The sequence below is a fragment of the Antechinus flavipes genome, chromosome 1 (assembly GCF_016432865.1).
Source record: "Antechinus flavipes isolate AdamAnt ecotype Samford, QLD, Australia chromosome 1, AdamAnt_v2, whole genome shotgun sequence".
Taxonomy (NCBI): domain Eukaryota; kingdom Metazoa; phylum Chordata; class Mammalia; order Dasyuromorphia; family Dasyuridae; genus Antechinus; species Antechinus flavipes.
The window spans coordinates 358,740,838-358,759,238 of record NC_067398.1 but is presented as its reverse complement, the minus strand read 5'-3'; the positions used below and the strand labels follow the sequence as shown (position 1 = coordinate 358,759,238).

At 37.0% G+C, this 18,401-nt stretch overlaps 1 protein-coding gene across 1 annotated transcript in view; it reads right to left on the bottom strand.

Moving 5' to 3' along the window:
- Positions 1-18,401, bottom strand: part of MYO5B (myosin VB) — a 518,558-nt gene that overhangs the window by 139,338 nt on the left and 360,819 nt on the right. The window contains exons 15-16 of the mRNA XM_051969631.1: positions 5,381-5,536; positions 3,914-4,011 (exon numbers count right to left, since the gene is read on the bottom strand). Of these exons, the coding sequence (XP_051825591.1) occupies positions 3,914-4,011; positions 5,381-5,536 (254 nt within the window). The remainder of the gene's footprint in view (positions 1-3,913; positions 4,012-5,380; positions 5,537-18,401) is intronic.

Here is an 18,401-nt window from a genome sequence, read left to right as displayed (position 1 = left end):
CCTCCATTTCTTTTTGAAGGGATCACTAAAGTCTCAGCTCTATTTTTTTTCTGAAACAGGTCACTTAAAGTCTTAGCTCTATTTTATCAAATTCAACATTGGGATAAAAATACCAGTCCTAACTAGTTCACAGGGTTATTGTGAAGATCAAATGAGATGATAGATGCGGGAAGTGATTTTAGAAAGCTGACATGGAAATGAGAAGCACTATTACACAAGTAAAAACAGCATCACCCTTTATTCTTTCAATTCTCTTTGTCTTAAAGAAAACATTGATAGGAAGTGGGAAAAGTGTCAAATTTGGAATTAAAGGACTTGAGTGTGAATCCCAACTCTGCTATTTACTACCTGGATGATCTTGGAGAGGTTAACTTTCTTGTGCCTATTTCTTCATCAGTAAAATGAAGGAATTTGCATCAATAGTTTCTAAAGTCCTTTTCACTTCTAAATCTAAGATCCTATTATCATGTCAGGCCACATCTTATAATTAAGGATCATTTATTTTTGTTTTTGTTTTTATTTTTTATTTTTTGGCAAGGTAATTGGGATTAACTGACTTGCTAGAGTTATACAACTAGTAAATGTTAAATGTCTGAGGCCATATTTGAACTCAGATCCTCCTGAATTCTCTATCCACTGTGCCATCTAATTGCCCCTAAGAATCATTTATTTAGGGATAGAAATGCACTAGGGAGAAAAGGTACTTGGAAGGAAATCAGCCCCATTCCCTACGGAAGGACAAGAGACAATGGTATGGCCAGTGAATACCACAGCATTAACTGAACACCACACTGTCAAAGTGCATATTTTCTCCACCTTCTGGGAAGAATGTAGATTTGCATTTCTCCTCTTGCTGGGACATGCACTTTCAACAGTCTGAGAAGACAGTGGATACAGACTCTCTGTTCCAGACCTGGGACCCTCTCAGGAGTCATATCCCACTTAAGTAATTGCTCCACATGCTGGAAAATCTCCTTTCCCTTGCCCTAAGCCCTGCAAAATCTGGCAGCCTAGGCTCAGGACACTATAACCATCCTGGATCTCCAGATGCCAAACTAACAAGTTCACTTTCAGGCCAGAACAAAGAACAAGCTGGTGAATGTGAATAGGTGAACTATTTCATAGGGAGAAGTGAGTGGCTGCCTCAGGATCTGTGAAGGCTACAATCTCAAGTCGAGAGTTGGTCAGTCAAGTCAATAACCACTTATTAAGTACTTACTGCATACCAGGGAATTGGGTGGCACAGTGAATAGAGTACTCAACATGACATCAGGAAAACACATGTTTATGAGTTCAAGTCTGGTCTCAGACACACTAGCTGTATGATCCTGGTCAAATCACTTAACCCTAAGTTTCCTCATATGTAAAATGAGCTGGAGAAGGAAATGGCAAACCACTATCTTGGCTAAGAAAACCCCAAATGTAGTTTTCAGAACCTAAAATGACTAAGCAACAATGTTCAAGGCATTGTACTAAGCACAAGAAAGGCAAAACTATGGTCCCTGTTATCAGAATAATTAAATTAAATTCTGTTTAAATCCAAGGGATCATATAATTATTCTAATAATTATATAATAATAATATAATAATATTATTACATTAATATTAAATTGTTATATATTATATTTATGTATATTTATATTTTATATTAATGAAATTAATATAATAATAATAATAATCTCCAAATAGTTCTATATCTATTATATCACTTGAGAAGGGCAACATCCCTGCAGAGAGACATGGATAGTCTTATTAGTATTTATTTTATTACTTTTTATGGATATAGGGAATTGGAGGAAACCTGAGGCTAAATGACTTCCTAACTCCATGCAATAAATTAGGGGAAGAATCTAACCTGGAAACCAGGTCTCCTATTCTTGATCCTGTGTATCAAAAGGGAGAAAATGGGGAGAATTTGTAGTCATTTGGGGGGTTTGTGTGTGTATACACTAAATAGTGTGTATATATGTATATGTACAGGTATATACATATACACACATGTATACTTATATATTTAATAATACATTTATTATGATAATTGTTATAATGTTATATATTTACACATAAATACATTGTGTGTAATATATATTTTCATATGTACATTTTCTCCCCCAACACAATGCAAACTCTTTGCGGGAAGGAATGGTTTTATTTTCTGTCTTTTGTCTCATCAGTGCCTAGCCCCAAAATTGGTGAATAAATGCTTGACTGATTTTTAAAAATAATTTGAATAAAAAAATCCCTCAAAGGGGATCTAGAAGTCATCTATCACATCATTTTACAGTTAAGGAAACCAAAGCCTGGAAAGGTAGAGTGACATGCCTAAAGTCACACAACTAACCAGTGACAGTTATTCAGACTGGACCTGAAGCCTCCTGACTCTCTTTGCATGCTGCCTCACCCTTCACAGACACTATGTCCTTCATATATGCTGCTCTTCTCACAGCCTGTCTGCCTCTCCTCATCTGGAGTCAGTCAAGGAACAGATGTCAAGCACTGAAAATTTCTGATCTTGTTTCAAAAAAAAAAAAAAAACAAAATTAAAAAAAGGTGAGAAGAAGAAAAGGCAGGACATTTCAGCACCAATCAGAGAACGCTCACTTGTACATGCTCTCCCTATCATCTTTTCCAAAGACCAGCCCCATTTAGATTTAAGTAATCCAACTTCAATTTAACAATAGGGACTGAAGAAAGTAAGCTCAAGAAAATCCTTGAAAAGAAATATCAGGTGACAGAGGAATAAGAAAAAAATTGAATAAAAATGAAAACATTCCAATTCCAAGCATTGTTATTTCTTAAGCAGTTGACTGAAGGCAGGATGTACACTTTGCTACATCCTCATTTGTACCTCTGTGCCTTTGTTTGTGTTGCTTTCCCCTAACTGTCCCTATCCTAAAGGGTCTTTCTGCCTTCATTTCATTTATTAAATTCTACTCATCCTTCAAGATCCACCCAAGTTCTCTTTCTTCCAGGAAATGTTCTCCCCCACCCCCCAAGGCAACTGGGGTTCAGTGACTTGCCCAGGGTCACACAGCCAGGAAGTGTTAAGTGTCTGAGACCAGATTTGAACTCAGGTCCTCTTGACTTCAGGGCTGGTGCTCTATCTACTCTATCCACCAATTAGCTTCCTCAAGAAAAAGTTTCTGAAGCTTTTCCTGACTGCTCCTGTCCATGGTGATTTCTCCAATCTGTACTTAGCACTATCTACTTTAATGTTTTATTCATGTATTTAATGTTTATATCATAATGCCTCATTCGATTTCCTGTGAGTTCTCCTTCTTGTCCCAGTGAGTGCATTTGAGCACTTAAACATATAGTGTTTTGGCAAAGTTGTCTTTTTCAAGTGGGCCTATTTCTCCCAATAAAACAAGATCAGTGAGGTCAATGCCATAGTGTCACCTTAGTGTCACAGGAGCATAGATATAGAGCTAGAAGTCACCTTAAAAACTACATAGGGTTAACTCCCTCACTTTATAGATGTACTTGGGTCCAAAAATGTGGAGCAATTTTTCTAGAGTCACACCAGTAATAAGTAACAGAGTTGGGATTTGAATCCAGATTCCTTTAAGTTCAAATCTAGTACTATTTTCCCCTCCAAAGCACTACTCTGTTTCTCCTTCTTTTGTATTGTGTATAGGGTCATGCACAGAAATAGGCATATAGAAGAAACTTTTCATTGTCTGCACTGAATCTATAAATTGCTACTAGAGAATATTCTTACTAGTTTCTTAGCTGGAGACCACACATGTAAATCTGCAAAGCTGTGTCACCTTTATGTTCACCCATATATCCAAAAGCACATTTCCCTTTTGTTCTCTCTGGCCCTTCAACTCTCCTTGGAGAACATGAGCCATAACTCAATTTGACCTTTAAGCAACAAGAAGTACTGGACTACTACAAAAGGAAGACTTACTGGAAGGGAAGCTTTTCATCATTTGGCTTGATACAGCGGACATAGTGAGGTGTTGTGGCATTCAAAGTTTCCATGAGCAGGTTCAGGGAGGTTCGGAACTAGGAATGATAAAAAAGAACAATTATTATCTTTAAGCAATCAAACAATAGAACTGTGGTATAATGTAAAAAGTAATAGAGTTTCAAGACTGAGGTTAAAGTTGCCCACTAATCACTAGATTTTTTTTTTTTGTAATCTTAGGTAAACCAAGTCAGTTTTCCAAGTTTCAGGTTCTTCTCTACAGCAGAAATAATAACTATATCATCAGCTTCTTGAATTGATCAAATGAGTAATTGAAGATGAAAAGAATTATCCATAAAGAATTATCATTATTGGAACTGGAAGTAGCTTGGAATTATGATATTACATGGGAGGTCTTAGGTAAGTGGGAGATGAGAGCCCATTTTTAGTATCCAAGCATTCTAAGAGTAAGGAGAATCTAGAAACTCTATTGGATCACGGAAAGGTTTGGGAGAACAGGCTAAGCCCCACTGCACACAGTAGGCTTAGAGTCAAAACCTCTTGGCAAGGCGATGGCCTGAACTTTTCTTTCTGTATTCCTGAATTTATTTAAACTTCTTGTATATTCATCATGATGTCATGACATTTAGATTCTGCATCTCTGATTCAATGTTCAGGATCTCCTTTAGGTTTTCCTACCTCCTCTTTCTCTTCTACAAGTAAGCGTGTTCTAGGACCTACAAAGAATGCTATATTCAACATACACACATTTGGTTATATTGATGAGGTTGTTTGTACTTATATTTGAATATGAGAGTGACACAATAGACAGGTAAGTGATTCTTAATAAGACTTGGACTCAAGTCCTATCACTGACACAGGCTGTCTATATGATCCTGGATAAGGGCTGTAAATCTCTCAGTGCTCCAGAAAACTATAAAACTTCAAGCTACAGAGAAGGTAAAATCTGCATTGGTAAAGGGTTTTCTCTGTTTTCTTTGGGATGTCCCCATTTCAATTAAATCACAATTGTGGAATCTTCCTCTTTCTCTTCTGCTCTCTCTTTTTTCCTGCTCCCTCCCTCCCTCTACCCCTTTCTCTCAAGCCACTTCTTCATTTTTCTCTCTCTTCTTTTCTTCTCCTCATTCTCTTCTTTTCTCCCTCCCTCTCCTCTTTCTCTTCTGTCTTTCCTTCCCTCTCTATCCCCTCTATAGCTTTTCCTTTTCTTCCTCTTTTTCTTCTTTTTTCCTTCCTCTCCATCTCCCTCACTCTATGTCTTTTTCTCTATCTTTCTTTACCCCTCTTCTGCTCTCTTCCCTTTGTTTTCCCCCTCTCTGTTTCTGTTTCTATTCCTCCTCCTCCATTTTTATTAGGCTACTTTATGTGACCAAAATTCACTATTCTGATGAAATCAATCCAAGTGGGTCTCATAGTCCTTTCCCCACCATGAAGTTGGAGGACACTGACCTGATGCCCCACAGTTTTCTTGTGTTCCTTGTTGGCAGCTTTAATGGGAGGTCTAGCAGAGCGAACATTGATTTTTGAAGATGTCCCTTTCCCAGATGACGAAGTAGCAGATACTGTGTCTTTATCATCTTGGAATAAGTCAGCCACCAGTGGAAACTAGAAACAGAAACAGAAAGAATGATAAAACTATCCCTTATACTTAAATAGCATTCCATATACCTTTCAAAAAACCTTTCCAATATTATATCGCATACAGTACTAATAACAACCTTATCAAGTCAACAAGGTAGGCATAAATGTCTCTGTTTAAAGATGCAATTAAAGCACAGAGAGACAAAGAGACTTATCAAAATCTTAGTAGAAAAGGTTCACGATAACATAGAAAGAACATTGTCTGGAGTTAGAGGATCTGCTTATATAGCCTACCTCTGACTCTTACTAAGCTTGTGTGATCTTTGTTAAGTCACATAAGTTCATTGGACCTCAATTTCATAACTGGATTGGACTAAATGAATTCTGAAGTCTTTTCCAATTCTAGACTGACAATCCCATGATCTTATGAGAACTGCTACAGTGTACTTTCCATCTGAAACTCTGGAAACTTCCTAGAGACTGCAATGACTCCAATAGCCTCTCCACTTCACAAAACAAAGATATCTAGGGAAATTCAAAATCCCTGACTCACTCTGTCAGAATAAGATACTGATAATGACCAAAAGTCTCTTTCCCATTGGCAGGGAGTTAGAATAACAACTAGTTTCCAATTCTCCTTCCCTCCCACTCCATTAGCATGAATCACCAACAATCCTTAGATCCAGGATCCTAACTTTCTTCCCCAAATTCCTGGTCCTACAAGATACTGCAATGATTCTTTAAAAAATAAATCCAGATTTCATTGGTTTACAGGCCAATTTCCTCTGGGCTACCAGTAGTGTATACCCAATTCCATCCATGATTGCAATAGATCTGTCATATTAACACTATCCTCCTTTCATATTTTAAGTATATGCCATCAAAAAAGCTAGTTTCCTTTACTATTTTGTTGTGTGGTCCATGTATTTGTGAATGAGATGTGGATATCCCAAACCTTTCTAAGTCTAAATTAATATATAAACCTCTATTTCCATATACCAATGCTCACTTAGCAGGAAAAAAATTTCCATGTGACTGTTAGCATTTTATTAGATCACTTATTAGTAGTTGGAAGAGATATAAGAGGCCATATAGTCTAATCCATCCATTTTCGAGCTGAGGAAATGAAGGTCTAGGCAGTATGTCAGAAGCAAGATTTGAACCATGTCCTTTGACTTCAGAATTAGTATTCTTTGCCATTGTACTATACTGAATGAGAGGGGACAACCCCCCCAAAAAAAAACCCTGCTCTGTGTCTCATCGAGGTATAGAGATGAATTTGAACCCTTAAAGGTTATACCCATTAAAGCACAAGTTCCGGAATACTCTATCATGCTAGAAAAGCCTAGAGTCTGGCCTTGAAAACATATGAGATCCATATTCTGAGGAGAACCTAGTTTAGCATGGAGAGACTCATATAACTAGTATACTGACTACTTAATAAACTCTTTGACCCTGGCATCCTGCAAAGGCAAAAAAACGTTGGAACTAGTATCATAGTTATATGAATTGAGGGGGAAGGATAGATACAAGTTATGCTGTGAAGATAGAAATTAGACACTGAGTAGATATGAGGAGTGTAGTATAACAATGAGGTAAGACACAGATTTAACCAAGTCATTCACTCAAAAATCTTTGATTTTTGAACAAAGTGGCTCCCTATTAACTCTTGAGATAAAGTTCTCAAATCTGTAGTCTGTCATTTAAAACCTTCCACTTACCTTTACAGTCTTTTTTTTTAATATTCACTTTCATATAGTCTCCATTTCAGCCAAATGGATCTATTAGCTATTCCTTATTCATTTTAGCTCTTATCTCCTATGCCTTTACTCAGACAAATCTCCCACATCCAAAATATATTCCCTCTCCTCCATATCCTGCCTTTTAGGTGTCCTAGCATCCTTGAAAGCATAGTTGATTCACCAGTTCTTCTATGTGTAAAGTCTTTTCTGAGCCCCTCCCTGAAATATTAGTGCTTTACCTAGGTAAAAATTTGCTCTCTACATATGCATTGTACCATTTTTCTTCATTTGACTTCTCCCAAGCCTAATCTCCCAATAAAATATCATATCCCTTCAGAACATCAAACATTTAGACTAATCATCCTGAGTTCAAATCCTGCCTCAGAACTTCTGATTCTGGAAAAGTCACTTAACTGTTTCCCTCAGTTTCCTCATCTATATAAATGAGCTGGAGAAGGAAATGGCAGAGCACTCTGATATCTTTTCTATGAAAACTCCAAATAGGGTCATGAAGTTGGACATGGCCAAACAACAACATGGCTTATAATACATTTGGTACCATCAGAGTGTTAGAATACCTGTTCCACAGTAAAATGGCAAGAATGTGGCTCTAAACACCAAAACCAACTTAAGAAAAAATTTTTTTTATCTCTATTGCCTGTCATATGTGTATTCATCACATAAGGGAAGTAATATATGGATCTTGATTTGAATGTGAATTGAATTGTCTGCTTCACTTTTCCACTGAGCCAAATTCTGCTCATTACTGATATAATTTGTAATTCAAATACCACCTTCTCTATGGAGTATGAAGATTACAGCTTTAATTGACCTATCTTCTGAACTTCCATAATAGCAAGTCCCACATACCTCTCATCACAGCACATGTAATAACAAGTACTTATCCCAACTACTGACATTGTCTATGCCTCCCACTATGTCTAAATTCAGTACTAAAACCAAATTATGATATGAAAGCCAGTGACCTCTAAATATATTAGCAAAAGAAGGAAAATCTAGGTTTGTAACCCAGTTTTTGGACTTCAGATTAAGTGATTTGAAGATGGCCCATCATTTTTGATGTATATCTTTTAAAAATGTTCCTTTCTGAATCCCTAGTAATGGTTTGAAAATCATCCTTCCACCAAGAGGAGGAAGGAGAGAGAGAAAGAGAGATTTCCTTTTCAATAGTACACTTAGCTCAGTCTGTTTTGTCACCTGCTTTTTTTTTTTAATTACAAAACAATAAAACTTCAAATACAACTAGCCCATTGTTTTTTATTTCCTACATGCAGAGATTAGGGTGGATAGGAGTAAAGTGACTTGTTTAAATCACACAGTTGAACAAACCAGAATTAGAGTATCCAGATCTCTTGATTTTTTTGCCCAGTGCTTTCTACTCCAAATGTTTCTGCCATTAGCATTATTTGTATGGCAAATATTTATGGACTACTCAGTAAAACATTGGGCTAACAATTTGAGATATAAAAGTTAGAAGATGATCCCTGCCTGGAGGGGTTTACAATCCAAGATACATAGAGGATACCCATTCCTCTCTCCTGCAAATTCATCTGTTGAAAAAGATGCCACGATACAGCAGAAAGAGCTTTAGCTTTGGAGTAAATGTTTGAGCTCAAATCCTGACTCTCCCATTTACTATTTCTAGATTTATGGAATTTATTTAATCTTTCTGACCCTGAGTTTCCTCATAAGTAAAAAGATAGGAATGGTTCTCTAAGGTACTTCCAATTCCGAATTTATGCTCTTAAGAAAAACAAAAATGTGTATTCTCTGTCAACTTCTTTTGAACAGTTTATCAGTTCATTCAATCTCAAAGGAAAAAAATTCATGCATTACTCAATTGGGTATTTTGGAATATCAGATAACCTTTAAAGGTAAAATCACAGTTAAACCTCAGGGATATGTGGTTATGGAATAGTCTAATGGATGGACAGATAGCATGTCAGGAGGCAGAAGATAAATTTACATTCCCCACTCACTCTCACAAGGGGAAGTGAGTCATAAACTGAAAGAGGAGCTCTTTTCCCCTTAGAGTCTGGGGGTGAAGGAGTAATTCATTTACTATAAGGGTATCTTGTAGTAAGCTGGGCAGGGTAGAGCCACTTTCTCTTCTCCTTAGATTTTATTTTTGTTTTGTTTGTCTTTTTCAATTCTTGGAACAGGGAGCAGAGTCTTGAACCTGAGAACTCCTGATGTGGGATCTAGGATCCTGGACTGGATGTTATAATAAGCCCATCAGGGAAACTCTGAGAATCCAAGACAGGCTTATGACTTGGAATTATATACTACCTGGACTACTTGGTTGTATATTATACACACACACACACACACACACACACACACAGTGAGCCTTAAACTAAGTTGTGAACTAATCAATTCCTTTCCCATGTTAGAGACCATTGAGTAGACCTGGAATATGCCCCACATAAGTGGGGGAAATGTTTGGATGTTTGTTCTTGCCATATCTTTAAAATAAATATTCCTTTGTAAAAGCTAATTGGATTATCAAGTGGCTAAATGAAACAGAGGGTAGGTAGACCTCTACAAAGGCGAAATATAACTGATGGGAGCTTAAGGCCAATGGAGGAGAAGAGAGAATTCCCCCCTCCAAATCACCTAAGAAGACTAGAAAATTAAACTGGAGGGCAAAAAGGAAAAAAAAATCTAGTCTTCTTGACAGTAGGGATAAGAATAGCCACTCACTTAGAGAAAAAAAAAATAAGCATGGCTAAAAAGGAGAAATATGAGAAGATACTGCCACCATTCCCTTCCATGTCCCCCTTCTCCCCAGGTAGATGGGATGTACACAAGTATGGAGGAACATTGCCTGTATTTTGGTTTTACTGATTGTTTTCTGGTATCCTTTTTTCTTTTTTTTTCCTATTATTTTTATCATTTGGAATGGTTTTTGATGCAAGGTGTATGGGAAGGGATATAGTGGAAATTTTAGGTGATATGATAATTCAATAAAATTTATTTTAAAAACAAACAAAATAGAAAGATGAAAAGGTAACAAGCTTCTCTGTTTTCTTTTTCTAAGAACCAGTCAGTACTTAGTTGCCACACAATGGACAATTATGAACAGGTTCTTACCAATCTCCAGAAGTAAAAAGTTTATCCCCCTTCTACCCATACTTTAATTCCTATGTCTGGATTTTAAACTCAGAGGCTAAAATCACCATCATGAACTCTATGCCAATAAGGACCTTGGAGAGGGACACAGTATCTGTTCTTACTATGGGATATGATTGCTACCTTGCTGAATTATTATTCCATGGGATTCTTTATACAAAGAAGAGAAGAACAGTTACTAGCTAAGTGATCCTTAGGCAAATTACTAAAACTCTCTGTATTCTGAATTCTTTTTAGGTAAAATGGGTATGTTAACATCTCAGCAAATCTTCCACCTATCCCCTTTCATCATAAGCACCCTGCTTCAGGCCCTTGTCACATCTTGCCATATTAGCATCCTAATCTCTATCACTGTCTCAAGTCTCTTTATTGTCCAATCCTTCTTCCATATAGCTACCAAAATTATATTCCTAAATAAAGCTAGGATCTGATCATGTCACTGTCCTGTTTAAAACAAAACATCTTTACTAGCTATCTGATAATTTAAAAGTAATATACCAAATCCCTTGTTGGGTATTTAAATTTTTCACATTTACTTGAGCCTCTCATTCTAGGTTAAATATACATCATTCCCCATCTCGTGAATTCAAAGTTCTAGTAAAACCTATTGGCTTACTTGCTGTTTCTTATATACGATATCCCATTATCCCTTGCCTTTGTCTTTCCCAGGCTGTCACTCAGTCTGGAATATATTCTCTTCTTTATTCCACCTCTTTGAATTCTTACTTCTCTTCAAGATCAGCTCAAGTTCAACCTTCTAGAAATCTTTCCTGATTTTCCTAAGTATTAGTTCCTGATCTCACCCCAGCTCACTTTATTTTATAGACAAAGAAACTAAGGCAAACAGGATTAAGTGAGTTGCACAGGTTAATACAACTAATGAATGTCTGAAACTCAATTTGAACAAAGATAGTAAGTGTATGAGGCACTCTATCCACTGTACCACCTGGCTGCTCATCCATTATAAATATCCTATGTCTATTTGATGAAGTATGAGAAGTCATGAAAATGGAGAAAGTCCAGAAAGTCATAGGCTCAGGCCATCTTCCCATTAAGGTCCAAAAGCTTTATTATGATACCATAAGGTAGGCAAAAATTACATTATTATTATTATTATGGCAGGCTAAGTTTCCCTAGCACAAATGACTAGATGAAAGAAAAGACCTTTCATAGAAAAGGACTCAAAGAGCCATCTGCACCCAGAGAGAGGACTGAGGGAACTGAGTATAGATCATAACATAACATTCTCACTCTTTTTGTTGTTGTTCGTTTGCATTTTGTTTTTCTTTCCTTTCTTCTTTCCTTCCTTCCTTCCTTCCTTCCTTCCTTCCTTCCTTCCTTCCTTCCTTCCTTCCTTCCTTCCTTCCTTCCTTCAGCACTTGGGGTTAAATGACTTGCCCAGGGTCATATAGCTAGGAAGTGTTAAATGTCTGAAGCCATATTTGAACTCAGATCCTCCTGACTTCAGGGCTGGTGCTCTATCCCCTGTGCCATCTAGCTGCCCTGAATTTTGGTTTTTTATTCATTTTCTTTCTTTTTTGATATGATCTTTCTTGTGCAGCAAGATAATTATACAAATATTTTAATGTTCGAACTAGCTCTCTGGAGGACCTCGGGATCAGTCCCAATCCTTGGTCTTAGTGGAGAAGTGATGAAGGCAGGAGAGCCACCACAAGGCTGGTCAAAGATGGAATGTCTCCTTTCCAGTCCTCTCAGCCCTTAAATACCCTATCACAGCATACTGTATATGTATGAACTAGAGAACCATTACATCATCATGCTAAATACTAAGTATATGTACACTAAAGAACCATCTTTTGCTGGGGTCTTATTCAGCCTATCATATTTAGATTTTATGTCTATTTATATGCTAACATTATATTCTCAAAGGAAGCTCTTTGAAGGCAGGGATTATTTAATGTTGTATCTTTGGGTCCTCAGGACCTAACACAGTTCTAGGCACACAGTAGTGATAAGGTCTTGACTAGCTAGGTGGGATTGGCACAGAAAGCCTGGATACAGAGAAGATTATTCCCTGAGGCAATGAGGAAGAGTACAGTCCTACCTCCTGTGGAGATCTTGGATAACCTCACCTTATTGTATCCAATCAGAAAGCCAAGTTATGTTAAACTTCTTCTATAAATCTGCCCATGATATACATCATCTTTGCTGAATCCCTTTTGGGTTATCCTGGCATGGCGGTCTGCCTCATGATGTCTTTCTCCTTACCCCATCCCACCTGAGTGCTTCATGGTGTTTATAGTTATAGCTAACTAACTTTTTTAGGGGCTAGATAGCTTTTAGGACTTAAGCCTGCCAATCAATGGCATATTTCCACCTCATGATGTATTCCCCTTCTCCTAGCTAATTGTGAGTTCTCTCGGGTACTTGTTTTTGTTTGTTTCCTTGTTTTTTGTTAAAAACCCCTTTTCTTGCTAATAATATGCTCTTCCAAATCTATTTCATATTTATCACTCCTGGTGGCTATTTTACCTTTCTTTTGTCTGTAACAACTTCTCATTAATAAAGGTACCTTTTGACCAAGAGAAAGCTATTGTGAGTTCTTCATTTGTGAATTGCTACCAAACCTTATCATTTGGTGCCAAACCTCACCATTTGGTGCCAATTGCTCTCTTCAATCTCATCAACAGAGTGATTGATATGTGTTGATTATATAGTTCTAGAGCAGGGAGAGATATAAGAGGTCATCTGGTCTAGGCTCTTCTAATGAACTTTCAATGTCACATAGAAGACAATAGATTTCAGGAAATTTGTAAATTATGTAGTGCTATTAAAATGTGAATTAATTATTATTGATGTCATTGCTGTTATTTTCTGAGGAAAAGCATATTTAGAAACCACCCCCCCCATAAGTGCCTCCAAATGTAACAAAAGTAGTTTCCATGGAGGAAAATGAAAATGCTCCAAACTGAGAAATCTCGATTATATTGTTCCCAGGCAGGTGGCCGCAAAGGTCAGCCTGATCGCTATCTGGTGAATTGTCCTTCTGAGACTGGCAAGGCTGCATTTCAATTTCAGCCACAGAAAGCCAACAATTCTACTGCTGTTCTGGGCACTTCCTCAAACAGATTTTCATTCCCCCTTTCCCATTTATATGGAGCATTTCACTGGTAAAAACAGAACCACCTAGAAAGGGATAATAGGCAAAAAGGCTGCGAACCTGTTAAAAAGAAATACATATATTATCTTACTTAGCTACACATACAAGCATTACCATGGCTGTTCACTTACAGGCCACCTAGGGCTATGTATTATTAAAGAAGAAAATGTAAATTCCACTTTGCCATGTTTCACTGACTGAAAGCCCCCTGCCTACAAAATGCTGTACATATTATAGGAGTTACAAACAAGAAAAAAAGACATGCTTTTACCCTAATTATTTTTTCACTCCTACAGATATTCTAGAAAATACATAATATAAAGCAAAGGATACTGAATTAGAAGACAGGAGACCTGAATTTTAGGACTGGTTTAGCCACTAACTAGATCAATGGTAACCCTGAGAAAGTCACTTCCCCTGACAACTGGGGTGATCTGGAAAGGTCCCTTGCAGATGTAGCACTTGATACATGCTTTGTATGGAGAGATTCTGGGGGATAGAGCTTATGAGGGAACACACTCTTGGCATAGGAAAAGAGTGCACTAAGAGAGAGAGAAAGGAGATGGAATTCCATGTAGGAGGGATATCAAATATAGCCTAGCTTGTCTGTCAGGTAGTATATGAAGGGAGGAGTAATGTGAAATCAATGCAGAAAGATAGACTAGAGATGGATTGTAAAAAGTTTAAAGCAACAGTAGAAAGCACACTGATTTGGGAGATAGGGAGTTTGCAAATTCTCTGGTATTGTCTCAGTGGTTTTAGACAAATCACTTAACATCCCTGAGCAAGAGTTTCCTCATTTGTAAAAAGGGGAGGGTTGGACTAGATGTCCTCTCATAGCTCTATGATACTATGTATTTAGCTCAGGTAAGACTAGTGAAGGGTAGTTGTAGGGAGCAACTAATTCTTGTTAACAGAAATGAAACTTAGATCAGATCAAATTCTGTACAAAACAGTTAAAACAGAGGATTGTTTACAGAGTGGCTCTGTTCCCCTAGTAATTTTATGTACTTTACAATCTGTAATTCCTTAACCCTCAGAAAGAAAGGGAGAGATGTAGTATGTGATGAAAGTGGGACTTGGGAGATGGGGCAGGAATGAGAACAGGATCTTGGGAAGAAGTGACAGAGACGGAGGGATGATCACATCATGCCATGAAGAATGAAAAAGGACCATGAGATGCTGGAATATGAAGACAATAGCCTGAAGATTTCTTGGTAAGAGAATCACACCACTGTTGAAATTCTGGACTCCTGAAAGAAAAGCTCTGATTTTCCTGACCCAGTTAAAGCTCTACCCTACACCTGAGGTCTTTAAATGAAAGCTGGACAATTATCGTTGGGAAGATTGTAGAGGACATTCTCCTCCATGCTAAAGTTGAACTAGATGGATTTTTATGTCCCTTTGGAAGAGACTTCGATTCTATGGCTGGGTAACGTTAGGGCTACAAAATGTGAAGCCTTCAGGAAAATAAAGGAATATGAATAAAAGATGGATCTTTAAAACAGTTTGGGAAAGTGAGCCTTGAGATTGGAGGATCTAAGTTCAAATATGGCTTCAGATACTTCTTAGTTATGTGACCCTGAGCAAGTGGCTTAACCCTGTTTGCCTAAGTTTCCTTATCTACAAAATGAGCTAGAAAAGGAAATGACAAACCCCTCTAATACCTTTGCCGTGAAAACCCTAAATGGGAGTCAGACACAACTGAAAGAACAACTTTAAAGCTGAAAATCTCTGAAGTTGTCTCTCCAGCAGTTTTCACTTGAAGAAGCCATTAGCTTCCTTGTCAGGATCTCAAATTCAAACAAAAGCTTTTAGATGTTCCATCAATCCTTTCCCACCCCAGATATCACGTCAATCCCCTAAACACTGAAAATCAATAGCAAATTCATTCTCAAACAAAAACACATTCCTCAATAAAATACAGATATCCATAATAGAATCTCCCCTTTTCCCATTTTTTCTTTAAAAAATAATCTATTCTCTAAATCCTCCAAATATTTGACATAATCTTCTCCAAGTATTTCTTGGAACAATTGTCCCTTCTACAAAATGGCTGAAATCCTCACAGCCTCTGTATATATTAACCTGAGTTCTAAATCCTGCCACAGATCTTTAATACCAGTATGACCCTGAGAGAGTCATTTGTTCTCTCAACTTCTACAGTTATTCATCTGTAACATGGAGACCTATTTCCCAGAACTATTGTGAGGATTTAGTTGGATAATATGTGGAAAGTGTTTTGTAAACCTTACACACACACACACACACACACACACACACACACACACACACTCTAATTCTGAGTTGAAAATAATAATGTTCAATCAAATTAAGAAGAATTTCTTAAGTACTGATTGTCAAACATTACTCTTTGTCAAAAGTCAATGGGACCAGATCAGAATATTTTGATGGTGAATAGTAAATAAGATCCTAGCAAAAGGCCATGTTCCTGCTAGCAACCCAGTGTATAGATATATCACATAGAGGGGTATTAACAAGAGGACTGAATTATTGTAAACAATCTAAAGCAAAGTTATTCTCAGAGGCAAGCAGAGAGGAGCAGTGATAGATCCATAAAGCCTCTTGTTTTCTCCAAATGGGCAGTAGTTATAAAGGGCTTTAGTTGAACTCTTGTGGAATTTCTCGCATTGAGACCCCACAATTATTATATCCAATCAGAAGGCCAAGTTTGACATCAACTTCTTATTTCTCTCCTGTAAAAGAACATCCTGGCACACTGCTGCTTCCTAATTTCTTTTTGGGAATTTAGGAGCCCACTTAATGGTAATCTGTACCCCAAACAACTCCTTTTAGGATTAGCCCACTCACTAAGAATCACAATGGCTCTTCCCCTTTGCTATGGCATCTTCCCTTTCATTAATGCTAGGTTCTGCTAGGGAGTTTAGCCTAAGTCTTCCCCCTTATTGATCTCTAAACTCCCTTTGGGAACTTAGTCTACCAGTAATAATAAAATTGTTGCCACTTGAGCTGGAGATGGTCTAAGCCTACAAATTCTTTTGAGACACCTCTCAATGCAAAGCCAAAATCTCAATATTTTTGGGGGGTTCAACACCATTACTCTAACAATTTGATTCAACCTAATTCAATGAAATGACTAAACAACCATTTACAATCATTTATAAAGTGTTTTCTATGTACAAGGTATTATATAGGGGCTACAGAATTCACCAAAGGTAATTAGAGGAGATTCTTTTATTTGATGGAAGGATCTACTATAGGACAGATAATTTCTGAAGAGTTTATATTCCCTTTATCTTTGAATTCACTACAAAAACATAAGAGAAAAGTATCTGGGGCATTTTTGTATCAATAGATTAACCTTTTTTTTGATATTAAAAAAATTTTTTTTTGTCAAATTAGATTCACCTTCTATCTTATCTCTTAACTCCTTCCCCTCTCACTTCCCCAAAAGCAACTGTTACAAAGGTAGATAATTAAGAAAAAACAAATTTCTGGATTGTAGGTGAACCATTTAAAAACTTTCTCAGGTCATGGTTGGATTTAGAGATAACTAATATTCAGTCCTGGGAAGAATTTGAAATCATCTCCTGGAATCATAGCTTCTCAGAACCGGAAGAAACTTCACTAATGCCTAGAGAGGGGAAATAACTGACCCATGTTAGGGAGAGAGCATTCAGAGAATTCTAGGCCAGTGATCCTTAGAACTCAAATGCCAATAGTAAAAGTTACTGGTTTGTATGTGATAGTGATGGTGAACTGATTTAATTCACAGAAAGCCAATTTTTATCCTTCCTTAAATTTGAAAGATATTTTATGCCTGGGTAAGTATGTGTTTAGGAAAATAATTGTACACACTGGAGTTTTCCAATTAGATGGCATAAACCTTTTTTTGTCCTTTACATTTTGAGCATGTTTTCAGAATGTTGAGCATGTAAGTGAATAGTATATTTACTAGATTTGTTTACTTTTCTTTAAAGAGCACAAAACATAGTAGCAATAACCTTTAAATGCATTGAATCTACAATTCTGCAAGTATGTAGAAAATAGCAGGGAGAAAAACATACTTAGAAGGCAGAAAATAAAATAAAATAAAAATTTACATTATTAAAAAGATAATGACAGGTTTTAACTGGGATTATATCCCAAAGAGATTTTAAAGGAGAGAAAAGACCCACACATGCAAAAATGTTTGTGGCAGCCCTTTTTGTAGAGGCAAGAAACTGGAAAATGAATGGATGCCCATCAGTTGGAGAATGGCTGAATAACTTATGACATATGAATGTAATGGAATAGTATTGTTCTATAAGAAATGACCAGCAGGATGATTTCAGAGAAATTTGGAAAGACTTACATGAACTGATGCTAAGTTAAGTGAACAGAATCAGGAGATCATTGTACACAACAATAACAAGATTACATGATCATCAATTCTGATGGACGTGGCTCTCTTCAACAATGAGATGATTGAGGTCAGTTCCAATGATTTTGTGATGAAGAGAGCCATCTACACCCAGAAAGAGGACTGTGGGAACTGAATATTCCCATAGCATTTTCACTCTTTTGTTGTTGTTTGCTTGCATTTTGTTTTCTTTTTCATTTTTTCCTTTTTGATCTGATTTTTCTTTTGTAGCATGATAATTGTATAAATATGTGTACATATTTTAAATGTAACATATATTTTTAATATGTTTAACATGTAATGAATTACTTGCTACTTGAAGGATTGAAGGAAGGGTGGGATATTTGAAACACAAAGCTTTGAAAGGGTCAATGTTGAAAAATTATCCATGTGGGGCAGCTAGGTGGCTCAGTGGATAGAGCACCAGCCCTGAAGTCAGGATGACCTGAATTCAAATCTGACCTCAGACACTTAACATTTCCTAGCTGG